At 36.1% G+C, this 25,737-nt stretch overlaps 2 protein-coding genes across 8 annotated transcripts in view; both read right to left on the reverse strand.

The window, feature by feature from the left end:
- Nucleotides 1–8,809, reverse strand: part of LOC138713945 (leucine-rich repeat and guanylate kinase domain-containing protein-like) — a 29,414-nt gene extending 20,605 nt beyond the window's left edge. For both annotated transcript variants that reach the window (XM_069846502.1, XM_069846503.1), the window contains exons 1-2: nucleotides 8,444–8,809; nucleotides 2,291–2,560 (exon numbers count right to left, since the gene is read on the reverse strand). In XM_069846502.1, coding sequence (XP_069702603.1) covers nucleotides 2,291–2,560; nucleotides 8,444–8,770 — 597 coding nt within the window. In that variant the 5' untranslated portion in view covers nucleotides 8,771–8,809. The remainder of the gene's footprint in view (nucleotides 1–2,290; nucleotides 2,561–8,443) is intronic.
- A 4,455-nt stretch (nucleotides 8,810–13,264) lies between these two features.
- Nucleotides 13,265–25,737, reverse strand: part of dgt6 (dim gamma-tubulin 6) — a 36,539-nt gene continuing 24,066 nt past the window's right edge. For 2 of the 6 annotated variants that reach the window (XM_069846504.1, XM_069846506.1), the window contains exons 10-17: nucleotides 24,865–24,936; nucleotides 24,492–24,563; nucleotides 22,905–22,970; nucleotides 20,246–20,317; nucleotides 17,151–17,219; nucleotides 15,282–15,327; nucleotides 14,726–14,927; nucleotides 13,265–13,980 (exon numbers count right to left, since the gene is read on the reverse strand). In XM_069846504.1, the coding sequence (XP_069702605.1) occupies nucleotides 14,728–14,927; nucleotides 15,282–15,327; nucleotides 17,151–17,219; nucleotides 20,246–20,317; nucleotides 22,905–22,970; nucleotides 24,492–24,563; nucleotides 24,865–24,936 (597 nt within the window). In that variant the 3' untranslated portion in view covers nucleotides 13,265–13,980; nucleotides 14,726–14,727. The remainder of the gene's footprint in view (nucleotides 13,981–14,725; nucleotides 14,928–15,281; nucleotides 15,328–17,150; nucleotides 17,220–20,245; nucleotides 20,318–22,904; nucleotides 22,971–24,491; nucleotides 24,564–24,864; nucleotides 24,937–25,737) is intronic. The other 4 variants (XM_069846505.1, XM_069846508.1, XM_069846507.1 and 1 more) reach the window with 4 other exon arrangements.

A 25,737-nucleotide genomic window follows, 5' to 3' on the forward strand; every position in this document is an offset into this window, starting at 1 on the left:
AAATCATGAAAAACACTAGTCAGATTGGCCGGCCATAGGGTTTGAACCCGGGAATCCCAGAATGCGAATCTCAAACGCTACCGTCTGAGTCAACTCGCTCGGTTAATATTTAGCATTGTCATGAGAAATCTATGTGAAGAAATGACATCAGTGGGCCATGTTTAGAAATTTGCAGGCTTTGACAATTTGGATAATAAAAGAACATCATGTTTTGACCATGATTTTATTAGCCAAGACAATTCTAAAAAATAGCATTAGTTACATATGAGATAATCGGCTTTACGATTAGGCCTATACATTGAAGGATGAGTGAAAAACAAAAGAACGAAAAGAGAGCAGATAGAAACAAAAACGGTAGTGACACTTAAAGAGGAAATGAATATAGCCTACAAATTATTATCCCTAACCAAATACCGAGGGACAAAAGCAGATACCTTGAATATATAATTTAAAACATACACAATGGGCCAAAAAAAAGGCATAAAATTTAAATGGTTATATTCCAGTAGCTAATGATTTCACTTGAAACTTTATTTCACAGGCATAATATTTCACAGTCCTTGTAGACTGGGAAAGTACTGTAATATTTAATTTTTTACCATTTATTAAACATTATTTTTTATTTTTTATTTCTAGTAAGGTAGTGCAAAATCGATCGTTTATGCCGAACTAAGCATTATGGTCTTACGAGTTCAGCAGGCCAAGCCGTTTGTCGTGCTATCATCATTTATTTTCTTCCGTTTTGAGTTCTCATTTTGTGAATAATGGGTCGCTTCTCGAAAGAAGACAAGATTTTCATTGAACATTTGCACCAATATGATAATTTATCTGCCCGTCAAATTGTAAGGAACTGCGCTCAGCGAGAATGGTCTGTTTCAAGTGTACAACGATTGATTAGCAAGATACGGACATGATATCCCTCCTGAGAGATTATTGCGTGAAAGATCGCATTTCTCAGATTCTCTGATGGTTTCCGCTGGAGATTCAAACGAAATCTTAATCCTATGGACTATTTTGTATGGAGTCAACTATAAAAAGCAGTTTACTACAAAACATGAATTCGTAATATTGAACATTTAAGACAACATCTTCTTGAATGTTGACCGGCTTGATCAAAGACAGATATCCAGTGCTATTGGACAATGGAGAAGACGCCTACAAATGGTTGTGCGGGCAAATGGCGGTCACATAGAGCATTTTTAATTTTGATTATTTGAAAGATCATTAATTATTATTAATTTTACCAACATTCAGTTTCGCCATTTTGAAGTAATAAATTGTCCTCAAAAAGCACATTTTTCGCATCATTGTGTTTTGATCTCCATAAGATTTTAACTGGGCTTCAAAAAACATAATAAAAAATCCTGCTCTTCTTTGAAGTCTACTCTTTCCAACAGTGTACTCATTGTAAATTGATGTTATGTATTTTCGAAAATAGAGAGAGGACCATAGGTTAAGGGTGTTTGAGAATAAGGTGCTTAGGAAAATATTTTGGGCTAAAAGGGATGAAGTTACAGGAGAATGGAGAAAGTTACACAACACAGAGCTGCACGCATTGTATTCTTCACCTGACATAATTAGGAACATTAAATCCAGACGTTCGAGATGGGCAGGACATGTAGCACGTATGGGCGAATCCAGAAATGCATATAGAGTGTTAGTTGGGTGGCCGGAGGGGAAAAAGACCTTTGGGGAGGCCGAGACGTAGATGGGAAGATAATATTAAAATGGATTTGAGGGAGGTGGGATATGATAATAGAGAATGGATTAATCTTGCTCAGGATAGGGACCCATGGCGGGCTTATGTGAGGGCGGCAATGAACCTTCGGGTTCCTTAAAAGCCAGTAAATAAGTAAGAGTATTTCTCATTTTGTGTTTTTTTTTGGCCCGCTGTGTAGCTATATTAAGAGAGTATATACCACAACCGATAATTACAATTTACAATGATGAGGTAGCCGACAGTAGGTTACGATAGAATATCCTGATTCCTGCGTAATATTTTGTAACCTCTTACGGTATCGGACAATACAGCCTCATAGTCTGTCCCCCCCCCCCCGCCATTTCTCGCTTTTCTAGCGACTAGCCCTCGAGATGATCAAACTAGAATTTTACTTCAATTTGTCAAGCTATAACTTGACGCAAATTAAAGAATTCTTAAATCACTTCAAACTGAAGAAACTGGCTTCTCTGTTCATAATGGCAGTTCGTACTTTGGAAACGTCAATGATATTGATTGAAATTCGAATCTAAACAAACGGGTTTCATTTGATCACACCTTAACTTGACTTACTTTCTGTACAAGCACCAGCTTCGTGTACACATAGCCCTTAGTTCCCGGACAGACGCCAAGGCATGACTGGCCGGTAGCCACGATGCGGTCGGTAAGCACTCCATTCCGCTCATCTTCATCCAGGTCCAGGGCAGAGTAGCGCAGTATATCATTGCCTGGTCGCACATCATCTGCCTCCTTCCCAATACATTCCCAGCCACTGCTGCCGCTTGGTCCTGACGTCGGACTTGATGGAATAGACGGCCAGTCCACAGCACTGCTTTCTTCCACCTGCCATGACATGATCCAATCGGTAGCACGCTACATGTGCCAAGACGGAACACAGATGGCTAGCAGCGGAATAGCAACAGCAGTAGTAGCCTAGTAGCAGTAAGTTTGATAGCTCTTATTATTATCAGTAGCAGTGCTAGCAGTAGCAGTAAGTTTAATAGCTCTTATTATTATCAGTAGCAGTGCTAGCAGCAGCAGTAAGTTTAATAGCTCTTATTATTATCAGTAGCAGTGCTAGCAGTAGCAGTAAGTTTAATAGCTCTTATTATTAGCAGTAGCAGTAAGTTTAATAGCTCTTATTATTATCAGTAGCAGTGCTAGCAGTAGCAGTAAGTTTAATAGCTCTTATTATTATCAGTAGCAGTGCTAGCAGCAGCAGTAAGTTTAATAGCTCTTATTATTATCAGTAGCAGTGCTAGCAGCAGCAGTAAGTTTAATAGCTCTTATTATTATCAGTAGCAGTGCTAGCAGCAGCAGTAAGTTTAATAGCTCTTATTATTATCAGTAGCAGTGCTAGCAGCAGCAGTAAGTTTAATAGCTCTTATTATTATCAGTAGCAGTGCTAGCAGCAGCAGTAAGTTTAATAGCTCTTATTATCAGTAGCAGTGCTAGCAGCAGCAGTAAGTTTAATAGCTCTTATTATCAGTAGCAGTGCTAGCAGTAACAGTATTTCATTTAACGACGCTTTCAACCAGACAAATAAATATTACAACTGCAGAGGTTACTCAGTGTCAAAATTCAACATGGACGACAAAGGTCGTCAAATCTTGTCTGCGGCCTTCTACTAAGGGCAGAGTGCCTTAAATCTACAACACAGGGCTCCCAGCTCAACCCCTCCCCGAGAATAGCATGCTAAGTATTTATCGCCATTTAAAATCCATCATCTTCGAGAAGTGTGAACCCGCGAACTTCTGACCCAACGGCCAGCATGATGACTCTACAGACATCGAGGAGGACTCTGACGTTTGCAAACATACGTTCCTTACTTAACTGAACATTTTAAACTAAATAAAACTTATTTATGTTTGAATGAGCCGGTTTCCAGCAAACACAAAATAATCCATCTCGAAAAAAAAGAACTAGGTATTCAGCCGAAGCGTGGATCGAACCCGCTCCCGTGCGCAACTCAGGGTTGACAGGCATGCGCCTTAGCCGACTGAGCCACGGTGGTGGCCACATTACATTCTTAAGTACGGAGACGTGCAGACAATTCAAGTGACTGCTTCTGCAGTTTGGTGTCATTCTCTAGAACAGATGGTCTTCCCGATAGAGTTTTATCTTCAAGGCTTGGTCTTCACAGGGTGTATTTCAGGCCTGGCGGGCCAGGGTACTATTTTCGAGGCTGGGCGGCTTTTATGATTTTCATATTATCGTCACACTGTGGCTTTCAAGTCGCACAGAGTTTGTGTCTTGTCAGCCACTCGAGTTATGTGGACATAAATGGAAAATTTGAGACGATGTTGGATGAAGTTCCTGGATAGCTCAGTTGATAAGAGCGTTGGTGCGTTCAGTCAAAGGTCCCGAGATCGATACTCTGCTCTGGAACAATTTTTCCCTTGAAATTATTCAAGCTTTTAAATGCGTTTCAAAACAATACCAACGATGAATATAAACAAATTGTGCATTGCCTGACAACTAATGAATAAAACGTAGGAAACATTTTCTTCTACAATCATCAAATCTCTAATTAAAATGGTTTCCTTCATGAAAATTTCAATAACTAACTTCCTCTAAGACCGCTGCTGTATGGGTAGCCTTCTACTCTATCTTACTTAGTACATTACGGAAAGTAGGCCTAATTTTAAACTCCTCTTACCAAGTATAACCAGAAAGTATAAGTACTAATATGCAGCAATAAAAATTAAATTTGAGGTTTGCTTTCATAATCCATGATACCGAAATATGGCTTTCGACGTTCCCTCTGCCTGTGTAGAGAGATTATATTACCCTCCTGCACTTTTGGATGGATTTTGATCAAACACAATTTTTGGCGGGGACAACCGTACCTACGTGTCAATTAATTAAGAAATCATGCAATCGAATTAGTTCTTTTACTAAGAAATTAGTAGGTCTTTGTTCGAAAAATAAAGAAATCAAACTTCTTAGTAGATTCTAACAATGTTTTCTATTTCTTTTCCTCACATAGTAAAATCAGAAAAATTAAATGTTATAATAATTATACAGTCTGATCCGTTTGGGTATGGAGAATATTAATTTATTATTGTAAAACTATTATGATAGTAGGAAAAATTTCTTGCTGATTATATTATGATTAAAAAATGGGAGTTTCTATATATGACAATCAACAATGCATAATCTGAAAGGACAAACGAAAATCGTAGCTTATTAAAATGGCTACCGTACTACAAATCAAGAGAGGGCACAATGTGTTCTTTGGTATGCTAAATTTGAGGGTGTTAAAAGAGCTCAAAGGGAATTTCGTCGTGAATATGGTGTGCGTAATGTATCTAAATATGATTCCATAATGTTGTGGTACCGGTATCGAACATTTGTAGAAACAGGTTCTGTGTTAAACAAAAACATGCAGGAGGTCGCAGACGAAACCCAGTACGAGAAGCAGCTATCTCTTGGCTTGGTCCACAAACTCCCCAGATCTAACCCCTCCTGACTTCTTCGTGTGGACTTTTGTTAAAGACATTGTCTATTCACAGAAACCCAGGAACATTGATGATCTGAGAGTAAAAATTACTCAAGCTTTTCAACAAATCACCCCTCTTATGTTACAACGGACATGGGCTGAATTGCATCACCGTTATGAGTTGTGCAGGGTGTGCACAAAGTTTCAACAAATAAAGTTCAGTAGTAAATGTTTTACGGTGTTTTTATTTTATCCATACCCAAACGGATCATCCTGTATAATACTTCATTTATTATTTAATATCCAATCGAAAAATTATTCAGACGAAAATTTTGGGGCTACAACTGGTTGTATTGTATTTATTCATATTCCATTCGTACATCGCTTCACAGCTAGAATATGTAACATGTCAAAAAATCTTAATAGTACTGCAGTCTTAATTATAGTCATATAGTTTAAATACTGTATATACAGAAGAGTTTTACAATATGTTAGTACAACCCAAGGGTTAGTATCGATACGTAATACAAGACAGAAATATTCATGCAGCGTTGTTGAATGTCATAAATTCACCTACAGAATAAAAGGTTTAAGAAATTTGGTATTTCTTTAATTTGGCCCTAAATAAATCTTACGTTCCGAGTTTGACTTCTTTTTATATAGGAATGCTATTAAAAATTTTTACTGCCATATAGGCCTAACGCACTCCTTTTTGATAGCACGATAAACTTGCCGATGGAGTATGAAAGTCATTTTTGACGTGTATTTATGCTATGAACTGTTGAATTAGTTACAAAGTTTTCACGATTACATACGAGGAAGTTTATTAATGAAAAAATATTATTATTATTATTATTATTATTATTATTATTATTATTATGCGCCAGCTTGTATATATTACCCTAGATCATATATGCAACCAGATAGCTCATTCATATGTTAAAATCGGCAGCACTTTGAAGAGAACAACCACCAGGATCGCCACCAGTCCGCCGTAAACGAACACGAGATGGCAGTACAGTCGCTAATGCAATTCAAATGGGAATTATGACGTGACTCCTTATGTAACAACTAGATGGCAGCATAGTAAACCTGACAAAAGTTGTTACCGTTAAAGCCTATAAGGCCGAGCTATCTGGGTATATATCATCTAGGATATTACGGAAGCAACAGTGGCAACCCTGTTTTCTAAACGTACCTAAAATAGAATTATTATGCTTGGCCGCCACAAAAAGTTCCATGATTCCATCGTCTAATGAAGGTCATCAGTTCAATAAAACGTTATAAATCGGTTCGTATGAATTATAGCCGGCCTGGGACTCATCTCTGCATTCAACATTCCTAACAGCGATGATGAGAATTGGCCTATAGAGAAAAAAGCGGCTGGAGCGACATATACGCAACCACGTAGGCCTTCCTATACAACCAAAGCTGTGTTAAGTTCTGTTTTAATAATAGTATTATTATTGGGAAAGTTGATTAGGGGTAAGCGCAATCACGGCATACAGAAATATAATGCAGTCACAGATCTTACTTCACCTATCACTTAGCCAATCTTTCATTAAGGGGACACTCAACTTAAAAATTGGAGAAAAAGTGTCATAGAAATAAAAAATTAAATTTCTACACTAATTTACGTGACAGAACTAAATCAATACGGGCTATTCCATATGAAATCGATCAGTAAAAAACCTCGCATTTTTTTATACTCTAACTTTTTCCCTACTTATACAAGGTGCTGAGGGGAGTGCATTTTCAAAAATATACTATCGAAAGTCAAACGGTTTTCGTATTATTGAGCGACAAATTTAGCGTATTTTATAAAAACAAACCTCTTTCAGCACTCAGAACTCTGGAACCATTTACTGCAGAACATTGAACGAGAGCTCATTTTGAAGCTGACATTTGGTACGTTATGATAAGAAGTAATCCTTATTTTTATTGTACACAGAGAGACAGATAATCTGATTTTACTTGTTTTTAGGCTTTTTGATCATTTGTAAAAATGTAAAAAAATATATATATTGAGAAAAAACCTTGCATTATTAAGAGGGATTCGGCACTGTTTGCTTAGTGGTACGGCAATAAGTTTCGAGGGTATTAAATAAATTATTTTCACACGCCTAGACTTGAACGGCGCAATACTGCACGAATTGGCCGAGAGCTGAAGATAAGCGAGCATTGGGCGTCATTTTACTCCTGTGTTTATGAAAACTTGTGATAAAGCTAGCCCAGCCACGACTGCTAGAGGAAACACGTGTTTGTCTCCTGGTCTTGCTTGTCTGGACTACCTCCCGTCTCGCAGTCAGCTGGTTAGTTCACGCGCGTACTATTTATTTTCTTTATTTGATATTTTCAATACTTTCTTATCAACGTACCACCAGTAAAAAATATGTGTTTATTTGTACTTTCAATGCGGAATCTAACCATATATTTTAAAAATATTTTTTTTCGTTGCCAAAGGCGTCGTAATGAAGAAAAATCTAAATTTCTCCATTTCCATAAAAAGTAAGAAAATCTGTTTACATGTCAATATAAACTATAATTTCTCAGCATCAAAATAAACCATGATTTTGATGATTGGGTGAAAGGGTTTCGGAGCCACAACAGTTTAAAGTTGCTAATTTTATGAAAATACGATAAATTTAAATACTATTAATTTAAACACTATTAAGTTCTGATGCCTCAAACTTTGCACAAAGCATTGTATCACAGTTGTCTACGCACAGAAAAAGTTTCATTATATTTAAAAATTGCAAGGTCAGTTTTCTCTATATTTCGGTCGATTTGAGATGGAATAGCCCATACGCAGAATTCTTCCCCTATTCATTGAGAAGTCACAGTCAAATGCACAAAGCCAAAAAATAAAAAATAATTAAAAGTGATATTTCAATTAATGGTTGATTAAAAATTGAAATATTTTTTATTTTGAAAAGTATTGGATCTAATGAGCTGGGATTTTGCATGTTACTTTCCATGTGTATATTAAACTTTTTCTCCAAATTTGAAAAAAGATTGGTCAAATAGGAAAAAAGTTCCAAAGTATAGTTGAGTGTCCCCTTAAATCATTTCTAAACTTGTCACAAGCCTCGAATTACGACTGTCGCAGGTAAAGTGATTCTTACACGTATATAACCAATAATAGGCCTAATTTTATAGAAAACAATTATCGCATTGCAGTTAAGGTCCATTATATCTATGTGTCCTTTCAGAATATATTTAACACACATTATATGAGAAAGTGCATTGTAATAATAAATTTATAGAAACTGGCAATATTTTACCTCTTCTACGTCACTCTGTTCTTCTTCCTCCTCATCTTCATCTTCAGTTTCTTCCTCTCCTATTAGTCTTTCCTTCGAATCCAAGTAGATGCTGCTTCTTTCACTTTCTGATTCACTACTACTACTACTAGAATAAATATAGTTTGACTCGCTTGCAATGTAACGTAAATAACGCTCCTTCAAATCACTTTCCGAATATAAGACAACGCGACTTACACTTTGATCAAAATTGTTCAAATTATACTTGCTTCTGTTTGAAAACTCTATACGACTTACACTTCGAGCAAAATTGTTCAAATCATACTTGCTTCTGTTTGAAAACTCCATATTGGTTGTTTATAGCGTTTCTAGTATCTGACTCGTGTATGTTCAGTTAGTTCCTTATGTAAAAATTACACCAGGAATAAAGAATTAAAATACGGAGCGCTCTATGTAGTTCCTTTATCCGCCGACAGAATCGTTTATTAGACAAAAGCGTATAAAAATACGCCATCTATTGCTAATCTGTCAACGAATGTCTAATAAAGAAATAATAATAAATGGTTAATTACGCATGCTTAATAGATACTGTGAACTCTTTGAACAGCACAACGAAAGGTTTTGTGAATTTATGTTCTGAATACGTCTCTAACGATGTTTATTCTTAACCAATGTTTTGTAGGTTACGATCATTTATCGGCAGTCTCATCTCTGCGGCTTCCATTCTTAACATTGGGCCAAATTCGAAGAATGGAAGCAGGAGATATGAGACAACTGCGACCTTTCGCAGGATTATGATGAGAATTTATGTGAAACAAATTTACCATGAAAACTCTAGTCTACATAATAACAGAGAACTAATTTTGGGCATAGCGTTTCGATTCTTAGCGCAACCAGCGAATAAACTAAAGGCAAACTTCAGTAGCCGCTGATTTAATGCAGGCCCAGAAACAAAATTTGAGCCACCTGAATTTTCCAAGTTCCAGTTATAACATACCGCGCATGCTCAAATATTGTGTCTGTACATACACTGTCTCCCCACCGAACTGATCAAACCTGTCACTGCTTACGACAGACGACTTCTTGTTTGGGAAGTGTGACAGAAATTTCGGGTATTTAACGACATTTCCAAGAATGTATCATCTATTAATTTTACATTTAAGCAGTAGTATTTAACTGTGCTGGAACCATCACAGAGCTCACGCAATAGGCGGCATGTTTGCTTAGGTCTACTAATCCGGAGCTGCGTGAGTTCAATCCTCGCTTGGTCTATTACCTAGTTGGTTTCTTCCCAAATTTTCTGCAACTGTAAGGCAAATGTCAGGTAATTACATGGCGAATCCTCTGCCGTAAGTTTTTTTTTATTTTATTGGGTTATTTTACGACGCTGTATCAACATCTAGGTTATTTAGCGTCTGAATGAAATGATGGTGATAATGCCGGTGAAATGAGTCCGGGGTCCAGCACCCAAAGTTACCCAGCATTTGCTCGTATTGGGTTGAGGGAAAACCCCGGTAAAAACCTCAACCAGGTAACTTGCCCCGACCGGGATTCGAACCCGGGCTACCTGGTTTCGCGGCCAGACACACTGACCATTACTCCACAGGTGTGGACTCTGCCTTAAGTCGCCATATATATATCACAAATTCCATAGACGCTAAATAACATTTATCATTCTTTGTGTTGACCGACATAATCTAGAAAAGGCCTTTAACAGTCTACTGCTCGCGGATAAGAGACTGTGCTATGGGGCATCCGTGGCTGCTGATGGGTATGCTCTCTCCCTCTTTCTGCTGCACGACGGCATATTACGATGCACTGCTTACCCGTTACCCATTTCAGCAACTGCTGATGACCATTGGTCTACTACAAGGACTAAATGAAAGAAAAAAATTTGGTTTGAGTTCTATACTGAGGATACAATGGTGAATACAGGACTCACTTGATGCTAGATCCCTTAATACTTGGTTACGGATTTTAATTAGCAATGAAATTACGATAATGGGGGCAATGGTAAAGCGGCATCGCCTTATACAGAGGTCACAGTGTGCCGCTGGTCTTCTAGCCAGGTCCTGACGGTATTTGTGGGCGAAGCAGGCATTGCACGGGATTTCTTCTTGGGGTATCCTCGTTTCCCTTTATTATTCCACCAACACTATCCACCCCCCCCCCCCATTTCATCTATGATCTGTAATAGTAAAAACAGGCTGCAGTGAAGAACTGTTGGGGTAGTGTAGGTTCACGATGCTTGTGACCCCGGGGCTTATCAGGATAGTGCAGATAGGACCTGTCTCTATCAAGGGCTGAGGTAGGACGATTCACCTATGCCACTATATGGCTTTTTCTTGAATGTTTCCATGTGCAGATTCGGAATATTTTTGCTCTGTTGTAGTGATTTTCGATTGAACGAATATAAATATGTTATGGCCTATAGAAATAAAAATACAGCTGTTACCCATGCTGCACAGTTAATGTTTGCTAACGTGTCTGAAAGTGTCTATACAGAAAAAGAGGAAACAACAAGAAATTAACCCAAAATCTGATGAACACGATGTGTGGATTCGATAAGCTCTTTTACAATAAACTAAATTACTAATATAACAAAGCCAGTATACAATTTATATAAACAAATTACCACATCAAAAGTTCCAATTCCCCCTACTAACATTACACCTTACCCCCTCCACAAAACAAATGACTTATGTCTAAGGGCCGTATTCATAAACGAGACTTTAGATGAAGACTTTCCAAAGTCGACTTTCGTAGTAAAGTTTAACTTTGTTAAAAGTCCTATTCACAGACAATACTTCTGAGACTTTGACTTTGGTAAGTCGAGATTTGAAGATATTGTTCTAGTGTTGGCAATCACAATCACTGCTTTGTAAACGAATTAAATTAATAGACAGTTGAAATAGAGTAGGCATTGCCACAATCAAAGCCATCTTTTGAGATAAATCAATGAAACAATAGAACTTCAGTACACGTTAAGCGATTGTTAGCTGTTCTTGCAGCTTTACATAAGAATAATTATTCATGGGCTTAGTGTGAAACTAACGTAAGTACAAAAATTGATATTTTTAGATTTTTACACCAATCGATAATAATTCGGTAATACGATAAAATTCGTAATTACAAAACATGATTGTATAGTTCATCTGAAATAGTATTGCCTGTTAAGAATTTTGTTGTGAATAAAACATCGATTGTAATTATGTTAAGTTCACATTAAGCCCTCCAATTATTTCATTATAAAATAATTTTATTCTGAATATACGGAAGATAACAAGATGCCATTGATGACAGACTATGAAAGAGACATTATGCTGCTGACAGTTGGCAGAGTTATTCCCTGCATGTCTGCAGAAACTACTTGAAAATTAATTGAAATCAATACGCAGAAAACATTATTATCACGACCGCAGGATTAAAAATTAACTGCATATCCAACTGTATAAACTATCCTCTATAGAATTAAATAGTTAAATCAATATTAAGCCATCAATTACCTGCAGCGTAAAATCGCGATGAAACAAGAAACTGAATTATTGGTGGAATAGATAATCCTCTTTGATTATTATTCATCAATGAAAGTTGAAACATGACGAGGATATCTAATACGGTCTGTTTATCAAATCTTACTTTGATTTGAATTTATTATCTATATCTAATAATACGCTATGGAACGTGAGCAGTTTTAATAATCTCCTGGATGTCTTCAATATTCTCGGCAAATTCAACAATTTCCCAAATATCAGCTATTTTCCATATGTCCACGAACGAAAGTCAAAGTCAAAGTCTAGATTTTCGGCAACTTCGAAGTAAAGTCACGATTGAAGTTTACTTTCGTCGAAGTGTCGATTGTTAATAGGAAATGGTGACTTTGTACTTTCCAAAGTCAACTTTGGTCCAAAGTCTCGTCTATGAATACGACCCTAAATGACAGATAAACTGTAAACACAGAGCAACTGTCAGTTTCGTCGCAGCACACAATCAGCTCAGGGCTCCTCTAACCTCCACATCACGTACGTTTTTATAATACTTTAAGCAAGTACTATCAAACTATTTATATTTAAAATATTTATTTCTAATACAATATTTCTTATAAAAATATATTACTTTCAGTTTTAATGACCTGACTGACAATCGCACTGTGTGCTAACTTCTGCAGAAGGTATATTTGAATCATGTAAGTTATATTTTGTCATTCAGCATTCATTTTGTCATATACAATCTAGTTTTAAATATTTCAATATGTAATCAACATTATCTTAGCCATAAGAAATATTGTTGCGTGTTCTGAAGATGGCAGCTTATGCCGAAAACGTTTAACACTGCAAATGTTGTGATATTTTGCTAATTATAGCATTGTGATTATGACAAGTCATTTGACGGACATACCTATTCAATTATTGTAACCCAAAATCGCTAAAATAATAGAAAGTTATTTTTATTTATGTATGGAAATGAATTTAAACACAATTGTCTTTTCTCAAAAACAACCATTCTGAAAATGACAAACAAAATCTGTCTTAAAATATATTCAGTGAGACTGTGTGAACAATGTCAAAAAGACCCACTTTTTTTTTCGATCAGTGAATATTCTTCTGTGAATGAATTTTTTCAGGCTTGTTACTGAATGATTTTAAATCCAGAACATGTAATTCAAAGCCTAATTTTAGTGTTTCTGAACTTTTAGGAGTAATCAGTTAGTGGCAATTTGAGCATAACAGAAGTCTTCCTCTTCCTGCAACACTGTATTCACATGACGCACGATCGGAGTTGTCATGTGTCATAAGTGAGATTTGGGTTGTTAGTTTTTTTTGTAAATTACATGAAATAAAATAAAAGTAACTAATATTTTATTAAAACTTGAGTTATTTAGATACACACAACAATGATATTTCCACTAAAATTGTACGTGACTTCGATATAAAATGTTGACCTGAATGGTGTTAAAAACAACAAGAACAGCAACAACAGTGTTAAGAGAACAACTTATTTTCTATTAAAATATTTTGCTATCTTTGTTCACCCTATGCCCATTTCAAGGTGCACAAAACTCGCCAAACCAGTCGAATTTTAACTGACTAGAAAAACGTACTTGACACTACAAATAAATAGTTCCTATCAACACAGTAAGGAAGGTTAGGCCTCTTCCATAGTGCTCTGATGTAAGACAAGATGTCAGTGAATAGGACAATGCTACAAGATGCATATCATGTTTTGCATATACATTGTAATTTACAATTCTATTTTTTTAATTTTTGGTTTTCAGTTATATTTCCAAATGAGCCATATCCACGAACTGTATGACCAATCAAATCACACCTCATTATAATCATTTTCCCCCACTATATGGAACAGGGACAGGAGCCACATCTTCTGGTATACCAACAGTGTCCATATTCCATCCCCACTGACGAGATTAACTTTTTTTTTTTTGCATCTGAGCTCTGCAGTCTCCATGGGTGTCTCGGTGCATATCAGCAATGCTGACGGAGATGACACGTCGTGTTCAGATGGTCACAGAAAAATCAAGTCTTTGCTGTCATTTTCTCCTGAAAGTATAAAACAAATATTCCCCTAAGTTTCTTTTTAATAATTCAAGTAAAATTGGTCACACAAACTTTGACATATCATTAAAGGTAACTGAAAAACACGCATTTCTTCAAATATGACGTTTCACACAACGTGCAGCTTTTGATCCAACATAATTCATTACCAAGTTGGTCAGCTAATTAACTTTAAAAGTTAATCACGTTAGTGGGGATGGAATATGGAGACTGTATCAGTGGAAAGATATTCTTCCCCTGCACAGCTTTGCTAGGGTGTTGCAAGTTGAAATATATAATTAAGTTTGTGTGTCCAATAAGAATATAAACAGACTTTATGAAAATACTCACATTTATATTAGTAGCCAGGAATCTCCTAATTCTGATGCAAGCAGGTTGTAATAATGTCTACATGATACAATAAAGAGAATCTGAATCTGTATTCGAAATCCGAGAGGCTATTCTGGTCCATACCACTTATTGTGTTGTGATTTAAGACTCTATGACCTACTTTCTTCAAATGCCCAGCCTCTTTAAAAATAATTAAATATTCAAAATACAGTATACATAATATTCTTAACCCTCTGCAATGCAATTACTTTCACTGGAGCTACACCGTATGTGCACTGAACTGTGCAACAAGTAGAAAGTTCTCATGAGAAAAAAGTAAGTGTTAATTGAAAATATAAACAAACTAACGTATGTTATAGCAACTAGATTTCTAACAAATTCAAATTCTGGATGTAGTTACACTTATTTGTTGCTCATGTTCTGGCGAACTTTACGGTATCGCTGAATAAGAGCCTCCAAAGACTTCCGTCTCTGTTCTTGTCTGCATTTGGGCTCTGCAGTCTCAGTGGGTGTCTCCGTGCACATCAGCATTGCTGACGGAGATGATGACACGTCGTGTTCAGATAGTGATAGAGACAGCAAGTCTTTGCCATCATTTTCTCCTGAAAGTATAAAACAAATATTCCCCTAAGTTTCTTTTTAGTAATTCAAGTAAAATTGGTCACACGAACTTTCACATATTATTCAAGAACTGAAAAACAAGCTTTTCTTTAAATATGACGTTTCACACAACGTGAAGCTTTCAGGTTCAGCTTTTGATCCAACATAATTCATTATCAAGTTGGTCAGCTAATTTACTGTTTAATTTTTCATCTCTTTATCAGAAACAAGACATTTACAGATAGCTATTCTTTCAGTTTTACGAACCAGTGAGAGGAGTGCTCGAGATATTCAGCCTAATCTTCCTCAAGGCAAAGACACGCACGTGCACACGCACACATGGTCTAGGAACTTACCATTGTGACCATCCTGCTGGTTTGCGTTCTCACTGACAGGCAGGCCCTGAAACGAAGTAATAATAATAATAATAATAATAATAATAATAATAATAATAATAATAATGATTTATTTTAGCTGGCAGAGTTAAGGCCGTAAGGCCTTCTCTTCCACTCAACCAGCAAAAAGTATATATACATATGCATGAACTTACAAAGAATTCAACAATTTGATTTGCTCCCTGCTGCAGATATGTTAGTTTTTTTTTTTTCTATGTTATCCAGGACGATTCTTGTGCTTTCAACTTTATTTCACTGGTCTAGTGGTCAGAGCTTCTGGCTATAGTTCATTAGGTCCCGGGTTCGATTCCCGGTTAGAGCACAGAAATTTTTCCTTAAAGGGGATATTATTCCTGTGTTCTTCCATGGTCTGGAATTTAGGTTAAGTTTACATTTAAGACCTCTCCTGGCACCACATTATCATAATCATCCTATCACATCATCGGGGTAATGTAACTCCGCCTTCCAGGCGCCCCAACTCAGAAGTGGGTTACAACTAAGCCACGGCCAGGAGAGAAGACCAGAAATGTCGAAAAGACAACCTGGTGGCATTGGATACAAAAAAAAAAAAAATTTGATTTAGATGAGAGTTACATGTATACAAGAGTTATTTACGAATTAAACAACAAAATACTATGAACTATTAATTAAACACTGAAACAAGCTGTGTAGCAGAATTAAACTAAAATACATAGAATGTTAATATATTTCAAATAATATTAGATAATAGAAAGAGATTATTATGAGACAATTTTGAAAATACAGCACAATCAGGATGATGTCTAAAGAAAAAAGTAACAATGTAGTCAGTGATAGTTTAAATCAGTATGATTGGAGTGAAATGCTAATAAGGTTATCTTTTAAGCTGTTTTTAAAGGTGTTTATTGTCTTGCAGCCCCTGATACTTTGTGACAAGGAATTCCACTGACGCGAGGTGGATACTGTAAAAGATGATGAATAACAAGATGTTCTATGAAGAGGTATACTTAGCGTGTGATTATGGAGAAGAAAATTAAATATACAAATTCTAACACGCCATCCATAGTCCAGCAATTAGAGCTAATACACATTTTAAAAAATGGGGACTTTGCTCCACTCTTGTAGATCCAGCAGTGCTTTGTAACTAGGATTCATTATTCCCCACAACAAATCAGTGCCAAGTGGCCACGGCATTTCACGAGCCTTATTGCTGTATGGATTACATGAACAAATCCATCCAATGGTCTAGGGGTCAAGCACCAAGTCAGCTTTGTTTTGTGTACAGCCTTCACTCTATTACTGTCCAGAGAAATTAAGAAATATTTTCCAGTTAATGCAAGTAATCTACATTTTTTTGTAGCATATTCCCTTGTGAAACTTGGAATCTCATTTTGAGAGAGGAACAGAAGTTAAGGATATTTGACAATAAGGTGCTTAGGAAAATATTTGTGGCTAAGAGAGATGAAGTTACAGGAGAATGGAGACAGTTACACAACATAGAAGCGCACGCATTGTATTCTTCACCTGACATAATTAGGAACATTAAATCCAGACGTTTGAGATGGGCAGGGCATGTAGCTCTTATGGGAGGATTCAAAAATGCATATAGTTGGGAGGCCGGAGGGAAAAAGACCTTTGGGGAGGCAGAGATGTAGATGGGAGGATATTAAAATGGATTTGAGGGAGGTGGGATATGATGGTAGAGACTGGATTAATCTTGCTCAGGATAGGGACTGATGGCGGCCTTATGTGAGGGCGGCAATGAACCTCCGGGTTCCTTAAAATTCGTAAGTAAGCAGTAATGGCGCTCTCAATGTTACGTAGCAGGAGCCTCTCTGGCATTATACTCACGGCTCCTTCAGCTATGTCTCCCAGTGACCATAACAGCCGCGCACTCTTGCTCACAGAAGATCTCTGCTCCTGTGAATCACAATAAACAACCAACACACCACATGAACCATGAGTGTTCCTCCTTAGTGGCCGATATACATGATCATGAAATTAGAAATAGTGAACAAATTAATATTCCATATTGTAGATTACACAAGAGCAACACAAACTTTTTAATTATGGGGATGAAATTATATAATAAGCTCCCAAGTCAATATTACAAATTACCAATCAATAGCTTCAAAACTAGATTTTACAATTGGTTATTAAATAATCCCTTTTATTCTGTTGCTGAGTTTTTCAACACAAATTTGTATGAAATTGTATTTTAATAAATAAGTTTAATTACAATTTAATTAGTTTTTCTTCAATTTAAAAGTTTTAAACTATTTCATGTTTTCATTATATTACCATAGTCTACTACATACAGTCGCGAAGCTCAATATATAGTAAAAATGCAAACGTGGATAGTTGCCCACCACTAGGATCGCTACTATCGCCTCATCATCGCAGATCTCTCTCCTAGCAGCCGACAAAATATGTTACACTTTCGTTGTGTTCTTTTGGAAAAATTAACACCTTCCTTCCATTATTGAAATATTAAATGCATAAAGTTAATTTATTATTTTAATGAAGTATATTAAATTCCACCATAAACTGGAAGATACCTGCAAGAAATAATATAATTTTTGTTTGTGCAAAACGAACTGAAATTTACTATAATAGCTTCACTCATTCAAGATTATAGCGATAATTAACTATGAAACCAATAAATATTAATTTGCATTTCCCTTTACAACAATAATAATGGAAATATGAATTAATGGAGTAACTTATGTACATGTACCGGTACTTGTAGTGTAGGCTTACGTAGTTGAGGTTAAGCAATAATAATCACACCAGAATTGGAAATAAAACGTGATTAATAAATTTTATTGTAACAGACTTTTTCTACATCTCTAGTAAAGTAACAAATAAAAATAACAACAAAACTAACAGCTATAATTAAAAACATATCCTTTGAAAAAAAAGTAGGCCTAAGCAATAATAATCCCACCAGAATTGAAAATAAAACGTGATCAATAAATTTCATTAAAACAAACTTAATTTTTCTACGTCTCTAGTAAAATATTATTATTCCAATTATTGTATTTTAGCCATTAACATTTTCATTACAACCAATAACGAACATTTCACAAGCATGAATGTGAACTACGCAACTAGCTAGCACTCGATGGAAATACGATTCAGTCCAAAGTCGACCGTGGACAGTCTATTGTTTCTAGTTGCTAACCGCTTGGAGAGCTTTATCATGAGATTTGCAAAAAATCACCTCAAGCTTCGCGACTGTATATAGTAGACTGTGATATTACTTAAATTTTACTGTTTCTGTTATTAGTGTTTTTTAAAATGTATTTATATGTTTTTTCAATGTATTCTGACGAAGCCTAAAACTAATGTCCAAATAAATTTAATTGAATGAATCACAAATGAACTTGGGGCAATGAATCAGGCAATTATTCATGCAGATAATGTAACTGCATGATAAATGGTTAATGGGTTTTACATACAGAGTGAAATAAACTACTGGCCCAAACTTCATATGGCCCACATATCTGAATAGAGAAAAAAGTTTACATAAACATCTTCCCAGAAGTTTTGCTGTTGTAATTACCCGGCATATGTCAGACATTTGGAGGAGACTTACAGTACACTGACACTGTTCGATGGTGTTTGGGTATGGGGAGATAAGTCATAAAAATGAATTTAGAAATAATTGATTAAATGGCGATCTTACTCGTGTTAATTATGTAAGCATGTGCGGCTTACAGCTGTTTCGGTGTTATTTGACACCATCCTCAGAGCCTACTAGATCTCGGCGCTATCTCAACTTTGCTGCCTGTTGTGTGGGTGCATTCATGTGATGAAGAGTTGTGTCAAATAGTGTGTGTGTTCTGAAACTGATCTGTGTGTTGAGAATTTGATCAGGGTGTGTTTTAGTGTGTCTCTATATTTCATATTGTTCTAATGTGTTGAGTTTTTAGTTTTTGGGTTGTATGTGTAGGATTTCCATGTCTGTATTTATGTTACTGTATGTGTGGTTAGCATTAGTTATGTAGCTGTAAGCCGCATATGCTTACATAATTAACACGAGTAAGATCGCCATTTAATCAATTATTTATATTCAAGTGTTAAAAGTAGTGTACGAAAGATTCAACATGGATGAATTTAGAGTTAAATGAAAATTAAACAGAGTCTTATTGCAAATAATTTTCTATACAAATAAAACACATCAAATGCTGCCAGTCTTTTGTTTTTTGCATGCCAAGGTGTAAAATTTTACTTGTGTATTCCCCTGGGGAACAAACCCACACTTGCACAAAACACGACTTAACCCCCTTTACCTGCAGACCATCAAACTGTAACCTGGCAGAGCCGGTTAAGGAATAATACTTTCCGGGTCATTCATGTAATCTATATTTTACAGCAGCAGCATATTCCCGATGCTCTGAATCTTACGTAGCAGAAGTTAGCAAGTGCTGCACCTCCTGCTCTCTCAATTAATATCACTCAATAAAAGAATTGTATTCCAATGGATACCATCCCATTGTGGAATCCTGGGAAACGAGAATGCGGATGCTTTAGCAAAGAAGGGCAGCACTGCTACTTACAGACCTGTTACTAAATCTACATATTACTCTGTGAAGAGATTTATTAAATCTACATACTTAGACTTCAACAAACAAAATTTGATAACACAATCCCAAGGGAAAAAAATGGAACTCTGCATCATAATCCAGTTAATTCCCGATTTACCACGCAAATCGTCTGTAGCTGCATTTAGATTGGCAACAGGCCATGATTGTTTGGCCAAGCACCTGCTTAGAATTGAAATATATCAGTCCCCTAACTGTCCATTGTGCAACTCAAACCAAGAAATGGATTCAGAACACCTCAAAATCTGTGCTTCAGTGACTGGCCATCATAATATCTTTGAAAAAAAAGGAGTGCAAGAGGTCAAATGACTTTATTGGTATTAGAAAACAACAACTTACCCCTCCTTCAGCTGTCACTCTCTTTGAATGCTTGTGTGGTGCGCTCTTGCTAACAGAAGGTCCGGGCTCCTGCTGAGTCAAAATAAACAATCTGATTATGACTGGAATTACAAACTGAACTACTGGCAATTTATACATACACTGTAGGGTATGATGTGAAATGGATTAATGACTTCGTATGTAAACCTGATTCAGAAAGGACCTTACAACTTTGTACGCATACACTGCTTCAAGTGTCATTTTATAGCAAAACACATCAAGACTGACTGATGTGCCACAGTGCCGAATTACGTCACCCTAAGTATCTGTGACTTGCATTTCTTTTTTTTTTATTGGGTTATTTTACGACGCTTTATCAACATCTAGGTTATTTAGCGTCTGAATGAAATGGTGATAATGCCGGTGAAATGAGTCCGGGGTCCAGCACCGAAAGTTACCCAGCATTTGCTCGTATTGGGTTGAGGGAAAATCCCGGAAAAAACCCCAACCGGGATTCGAACCTGGGTCACCTGGTTTCGCGGCCAGACGTGCTGACCGTTACTCCACAAGTGTGGACACTTGCATTTCAAGATGGCTACTTTCACAGGTGCAAAGCATGCTCGCCGCGTGTTTTGGTTTGAAGAAATACAATCTGCGACAACTGTTGAATGAATGAGACGGAGGGGAGAACATCTTTCTTAATGGGACTCGATTACTATACAAAACAAATGTTTGGGGGATGAAGGTGGAAAACAGATATATGTGAGGTCAATGACACTTAAATTTGTAGCCATGTTATAGGGGATGAATAAAATATTGCAGGAATAAACAAGACATTGCTGTTTTTTTTTTTTTGAGACGTTTCGGATAAGCCGAATCATGGTTAACCAAAGTTCGGTTAAGCAGGGTTTTACTTATATGATATATCTTCTTCTTCAGTAAGGGCGTAGACTTACTAAAGCACTTAGACACGAAAGATCCATTATGTGCCCCATAAACAGAAATCAACTCAGGAGACTGCATTGGGTCACCAGCTCCTGGGTTAGATTTCCTTGTGTTGTCTGATGAGGTTTAAACCTGGACAATCCAGCAAATGTGAGGTAATGACTCAGGGTTGGGGCCACTGGCCACTGAGGCAACTCGCCACATAATTGAAATTCCTATCAAAGACAACTAGCCACACATTAAAAGTCAAGGCAATACTCAAATTCGCAACAACTTGTAACATATTTCTATGGTAACAAGACAAATCCAGAAGCTGTAAACTAATTCGGAACTATGGCGGAAGAAATTCGCTTCACAAAATCAGAAAGAGGCTCTGACAAATTAATAGATCTTGGCTACATGTACACGAGACTTAGAGAAAATAAGAATGGAGTTGTTTGGCGTGGCGGGTGTAATGCAACAGTCACGTTATCAGAAGATGGAAGCAGTGTCGTCAAAGAACCGTCTGAACACAAGAATCATTCTGCAGATTGGGGAAGGATTAAGGCAAAGGGATGTGTAGAGAACATGAAGGCAAGGGCGGGACTTCCCGAGAACCAACGTCTGTCATTATTCAAAATGAGTTACAGCGTGTTGCAAGCGAAGCCAAAGTGAATCTACCGAGGAAACCATCTATTAAAAAACTGTGCGCCGTGCCAGGAAGCTGCACCTACCACCTGAACCAAGGAATATTGACGAACTGAACGTTATAGCCGACAGATACACTAAGACCGTACAAGGAGAAAGGTGGTGGTTCTATTTTGAACCGGAGGACAACGTAAAACTTATCAAATTGCCACTAATTCTCATTTAAATAAATTGTTATGGTCCCACTTTTGGATAATGGACAGTGTGGCAAATTGTCTATTTTTGGCAAATTGTCTATCTGTGGCAAATTGTCTATCTGTGGCAAATTGTCTATCTGTGGCAAATTGTCTATTTTTGGCAAATTGTCTATCTGTGGCAAATTGTCTATCTGTGGCAAATTGTCTATCTGTGGCAAATTGTCTATCTGTGGCAAATTGTCTATCTGTGGCAAACTGTCTATCTGTGGCAAACTGTCTATTTTTGGCAAATTGTCTATCTGTGGCAAACTGTCTATTTTTGGCAAATTGTCTATCTGTGGCAAACTGTCTATTTTTGGCAAATTGTCTATCTGTGGCAAATTGTCTATTTTTGGCAAATTGTCTATCTGTGGCAAATTGTCTATCTGTGGCAAACTGTCTATTTTTGGCAAATTGTCTAACTGTGGCAAATTCTCATTCTTGGCAAACTGTCTATTTTTGGCAAATTGTCTATCTGTGGCAAACTGTCTATCTTTGGCAAATTGTCTATCTTTGGCAAATTGTCTATCTGTGGCAAATTGTCTATCTTTGGCAAATTTTCTATCTGTGGCAAACTGTCTATTTTCGGCAAATTGTCCATCTGTGGCAAATTGTCTATTTTTGGCAAATTGTCTATCTTTGGCAAATTGTCTATCTTTGGCAAATTGTCTATCTTTGGCACATTGTCTATCTTTGGCACATTGTCTATCTGTGGCAAATTGTCTATTTTTGGCAAATTGTCTATCTGTGGCAAATTGTCCCTATTACCAATTTTCTGTGGCCAATTGTCCGGAATCGAATGATTCTACATTCCTACAATAGGGTCATCAATGAGACTAAACATGCTATAGCCTATACACACATACACTTACCCCTCCTTCAGCTATGTCTCTCATCCTCCACTTGTGTGCACTCTTGCTAACAGAAGATCCGGGCGCCTGTTGGTCAAAATAAATAACCAATATATAATTTACACAGTGAGTGAGTTGAGGAATGGTATCACAATTGGACTACTCTCTTTCCAGCTAAAGATTGAAGTAAATGTAAATAAATGCACGTGGCACGATGGTTCCTGATTGGCTATTGAACGCACAATGCCTCCAAGCTCATGCTTGCCATCTTCTTCCTCACATTAAAATAGTTCCTTCTAAAATAATAAAATGTATAATATACATGGAATATGGGTAAATTAAACATGCTTATAAGAACACTTTGTTACGATTTAAACAATATGTTTATATTAGTAGTTTCAGACATTGCATGATAAATCATTGTAACGTGTATTATGGCAACACGCATGCGTAATAGGCATTAAGTTCCTCCCAAGGTGACCTGCAGCAACATAGAGCACATCAGCACAGCTGTTAACACAGTGTTGCCAACCTCAAAGAAATTTCTGTAGAATTAAAGAAATTCTCCTCTCTTCAAAGAATAACATTTTAATCACGAATCTACAGAACAAGAAAATCCACTATTCCCAGTAGAGAAAATAATGAACTCTTCGATATCAACGTGCATATATGTAACTAAAGAAAATTCTTCGATATCCCTGTATTCCTGTGTTATTGAATCTCCGTCTGTCAGCACAAAATTCGTCTCCCCTCTGCCTCTAGCATGCGTGCGTTCCGAGAACGATCACGTGGGAGATTCATGCCTTGGTGAATCCCTACTTCGTCTTTCTCGCACCATCTGAGGTCGAGGTCAATGTCTCAGTCGCAACAGTTTATTCGTGGCAGACAACAGTGATTTCTGTATTGTATTGTATTGTAGTAGCTTTTTTAAACGCAGTCAGTACACGAAGCGTGTGTTACAGTGTTGTGGTTATGTTGGATATGGAGGGGATAGAGCGCTATCAAGTTACGATTAATGGTGTACGAGTTCACACACTGACGTAAGTAGAATGTAATTATTATATTAATAACATTTTAACTTTATTAAAATCATGTAAGTCTTGTTATTAACCCTCTGTGAGCATTTTACAGGCTAGTTTAATGATTGAGTTCAAATGTTGTCTGCAATATATCAGATGGCTGCCCTGCGTGCTCACTTGCTCAAAATAATGAGCCCTGGCGGCTGCTTTGGTGGCTAGCTTGCGATTGCGGAGTAATACATTTCGGTTTACTTCAATCTTTAGTTGGAAATAGAGTAGGGGCAATGATCAGACAGATAATGTGACTACGTGACGTCGAATGGTTAATGATTTGTACATAGAGTGTGAAGAAAAAAAATTACTGGGCCAAACTTCGACATGTGGCCAACAAACTTAAATCGAGAAAAGCTTACATAAACATCTTCCCAGAAGTTTTGCTGTTGTAATTACTCAGCTGCATGCAGTACACTGGGACTCTTCCACCATCACAATTGTGACAATGCTGCCTGGCAGAGCTGGTTAAGGAATAACACTTTCCAGAATATTCCCTTTGCAAGTGCCACGCCTGTTCTGTTGTGTTAACACTTACCCCTCCTTCAGCTCTCACTCTCTTTGACTGCTTGTGTGGTGCGCTCTTGCTAACAGAAGATCCGGGCTCGTGCTGAGTCAAAACAATCAATCATTATGTAATTCCCTGTATTATTATGTAGAGAGAGAAAAAAAACACGTTGAGCAACATGGCTCGAAATGCTTAATTTGTGAGTTATCAATACATTTGCTACAATTATGACAATCTGTTGACATTTCCTTATATGAACTGTTCACCTCCTGCCTGAATTCCTGTGTAGTGAGTATTATCTGAATTCACAAACGGGAAGCTGCTGCAGTGAGCCAGTTTCAAATGTACAGGAATCTCTAACAAGCACAAATGCTAGTAAGTCGCTGTGATGTGAAATACTTACAACTTCGTCTGTGTCTGCTGGAGAATGTTCAAACAATTCCTTGCTTACAGCTGCAAGGCCCCTGCTCTGTCTCTGTCAAAATAAATAAATAAAAAAATAGATAAATGAATACATAAATAAATGAATAAATGAGTAAATGAATAAATAAATAAATAAATGAATAAATAAATAAATGAGTAAATCAATAAATAAATAAATAAATAAATAAATAAAAAAGTAAATGAATAAAGAAATAAATAAGTAAATAAATAAATGAATAAAGAAATAAATAAGTAAATAAATAAATGAATAAATAAATAAATAAGTAAATAAATAAATGAATGAATAAATAAATAAATAAATAAATGAATAAATAAATAGATGAGTAAATAAATAAATAAATAAAAGAGTAAATGAATAAATAAATAAAAGAGTAAATGAATAAATAATAAATGAATAAATAAACAAATGAGTAAATAAATAATTAATGAATAAATAAACAAATGAGTAAATAAATAATTAATGAATAAATAAATGAGTAAATAAATAAATAAATGAGTAAATAAATGAATAAATAAAAGTGTAAATAAATAAATGAATAAATAACTGAATAAATAAATAAATAAATAAATAAATAAAAGAGTAAATGAATAAATAAACAAAAGAGTAAATGAATAAATAAATAAATAAATAAATGAGTACATGAATAAATAAATAAATAAATAAATAAATGAATAAATAAATGAGTAAATAAATAAATGAATAAATAGATAAATGAATAAATAAATAAATAAAGTAGTAAATGAATAAATAAATAAATAAGTAAGTAAATAAATAAATAAATAAATGAGTAAATAAATAAATAAAATAGTAAATAAATAAATAAAATAGTAA

Source organism: Periplaneta americana, chromosome 14 (assembly GCF_040183065.1).
Source record: "Periplaneta americana isolate PAMFEO1 chromosome 14, P.americana_PAMFEO1_priV1, whole genome shotgun sequence".
NCBI classification, from domain to species: Eukaryota; Metazoa; Arthropoda; class Insecta; order Blattodea; family Blattidae; genus Periplaneta; species Periplaneta americana.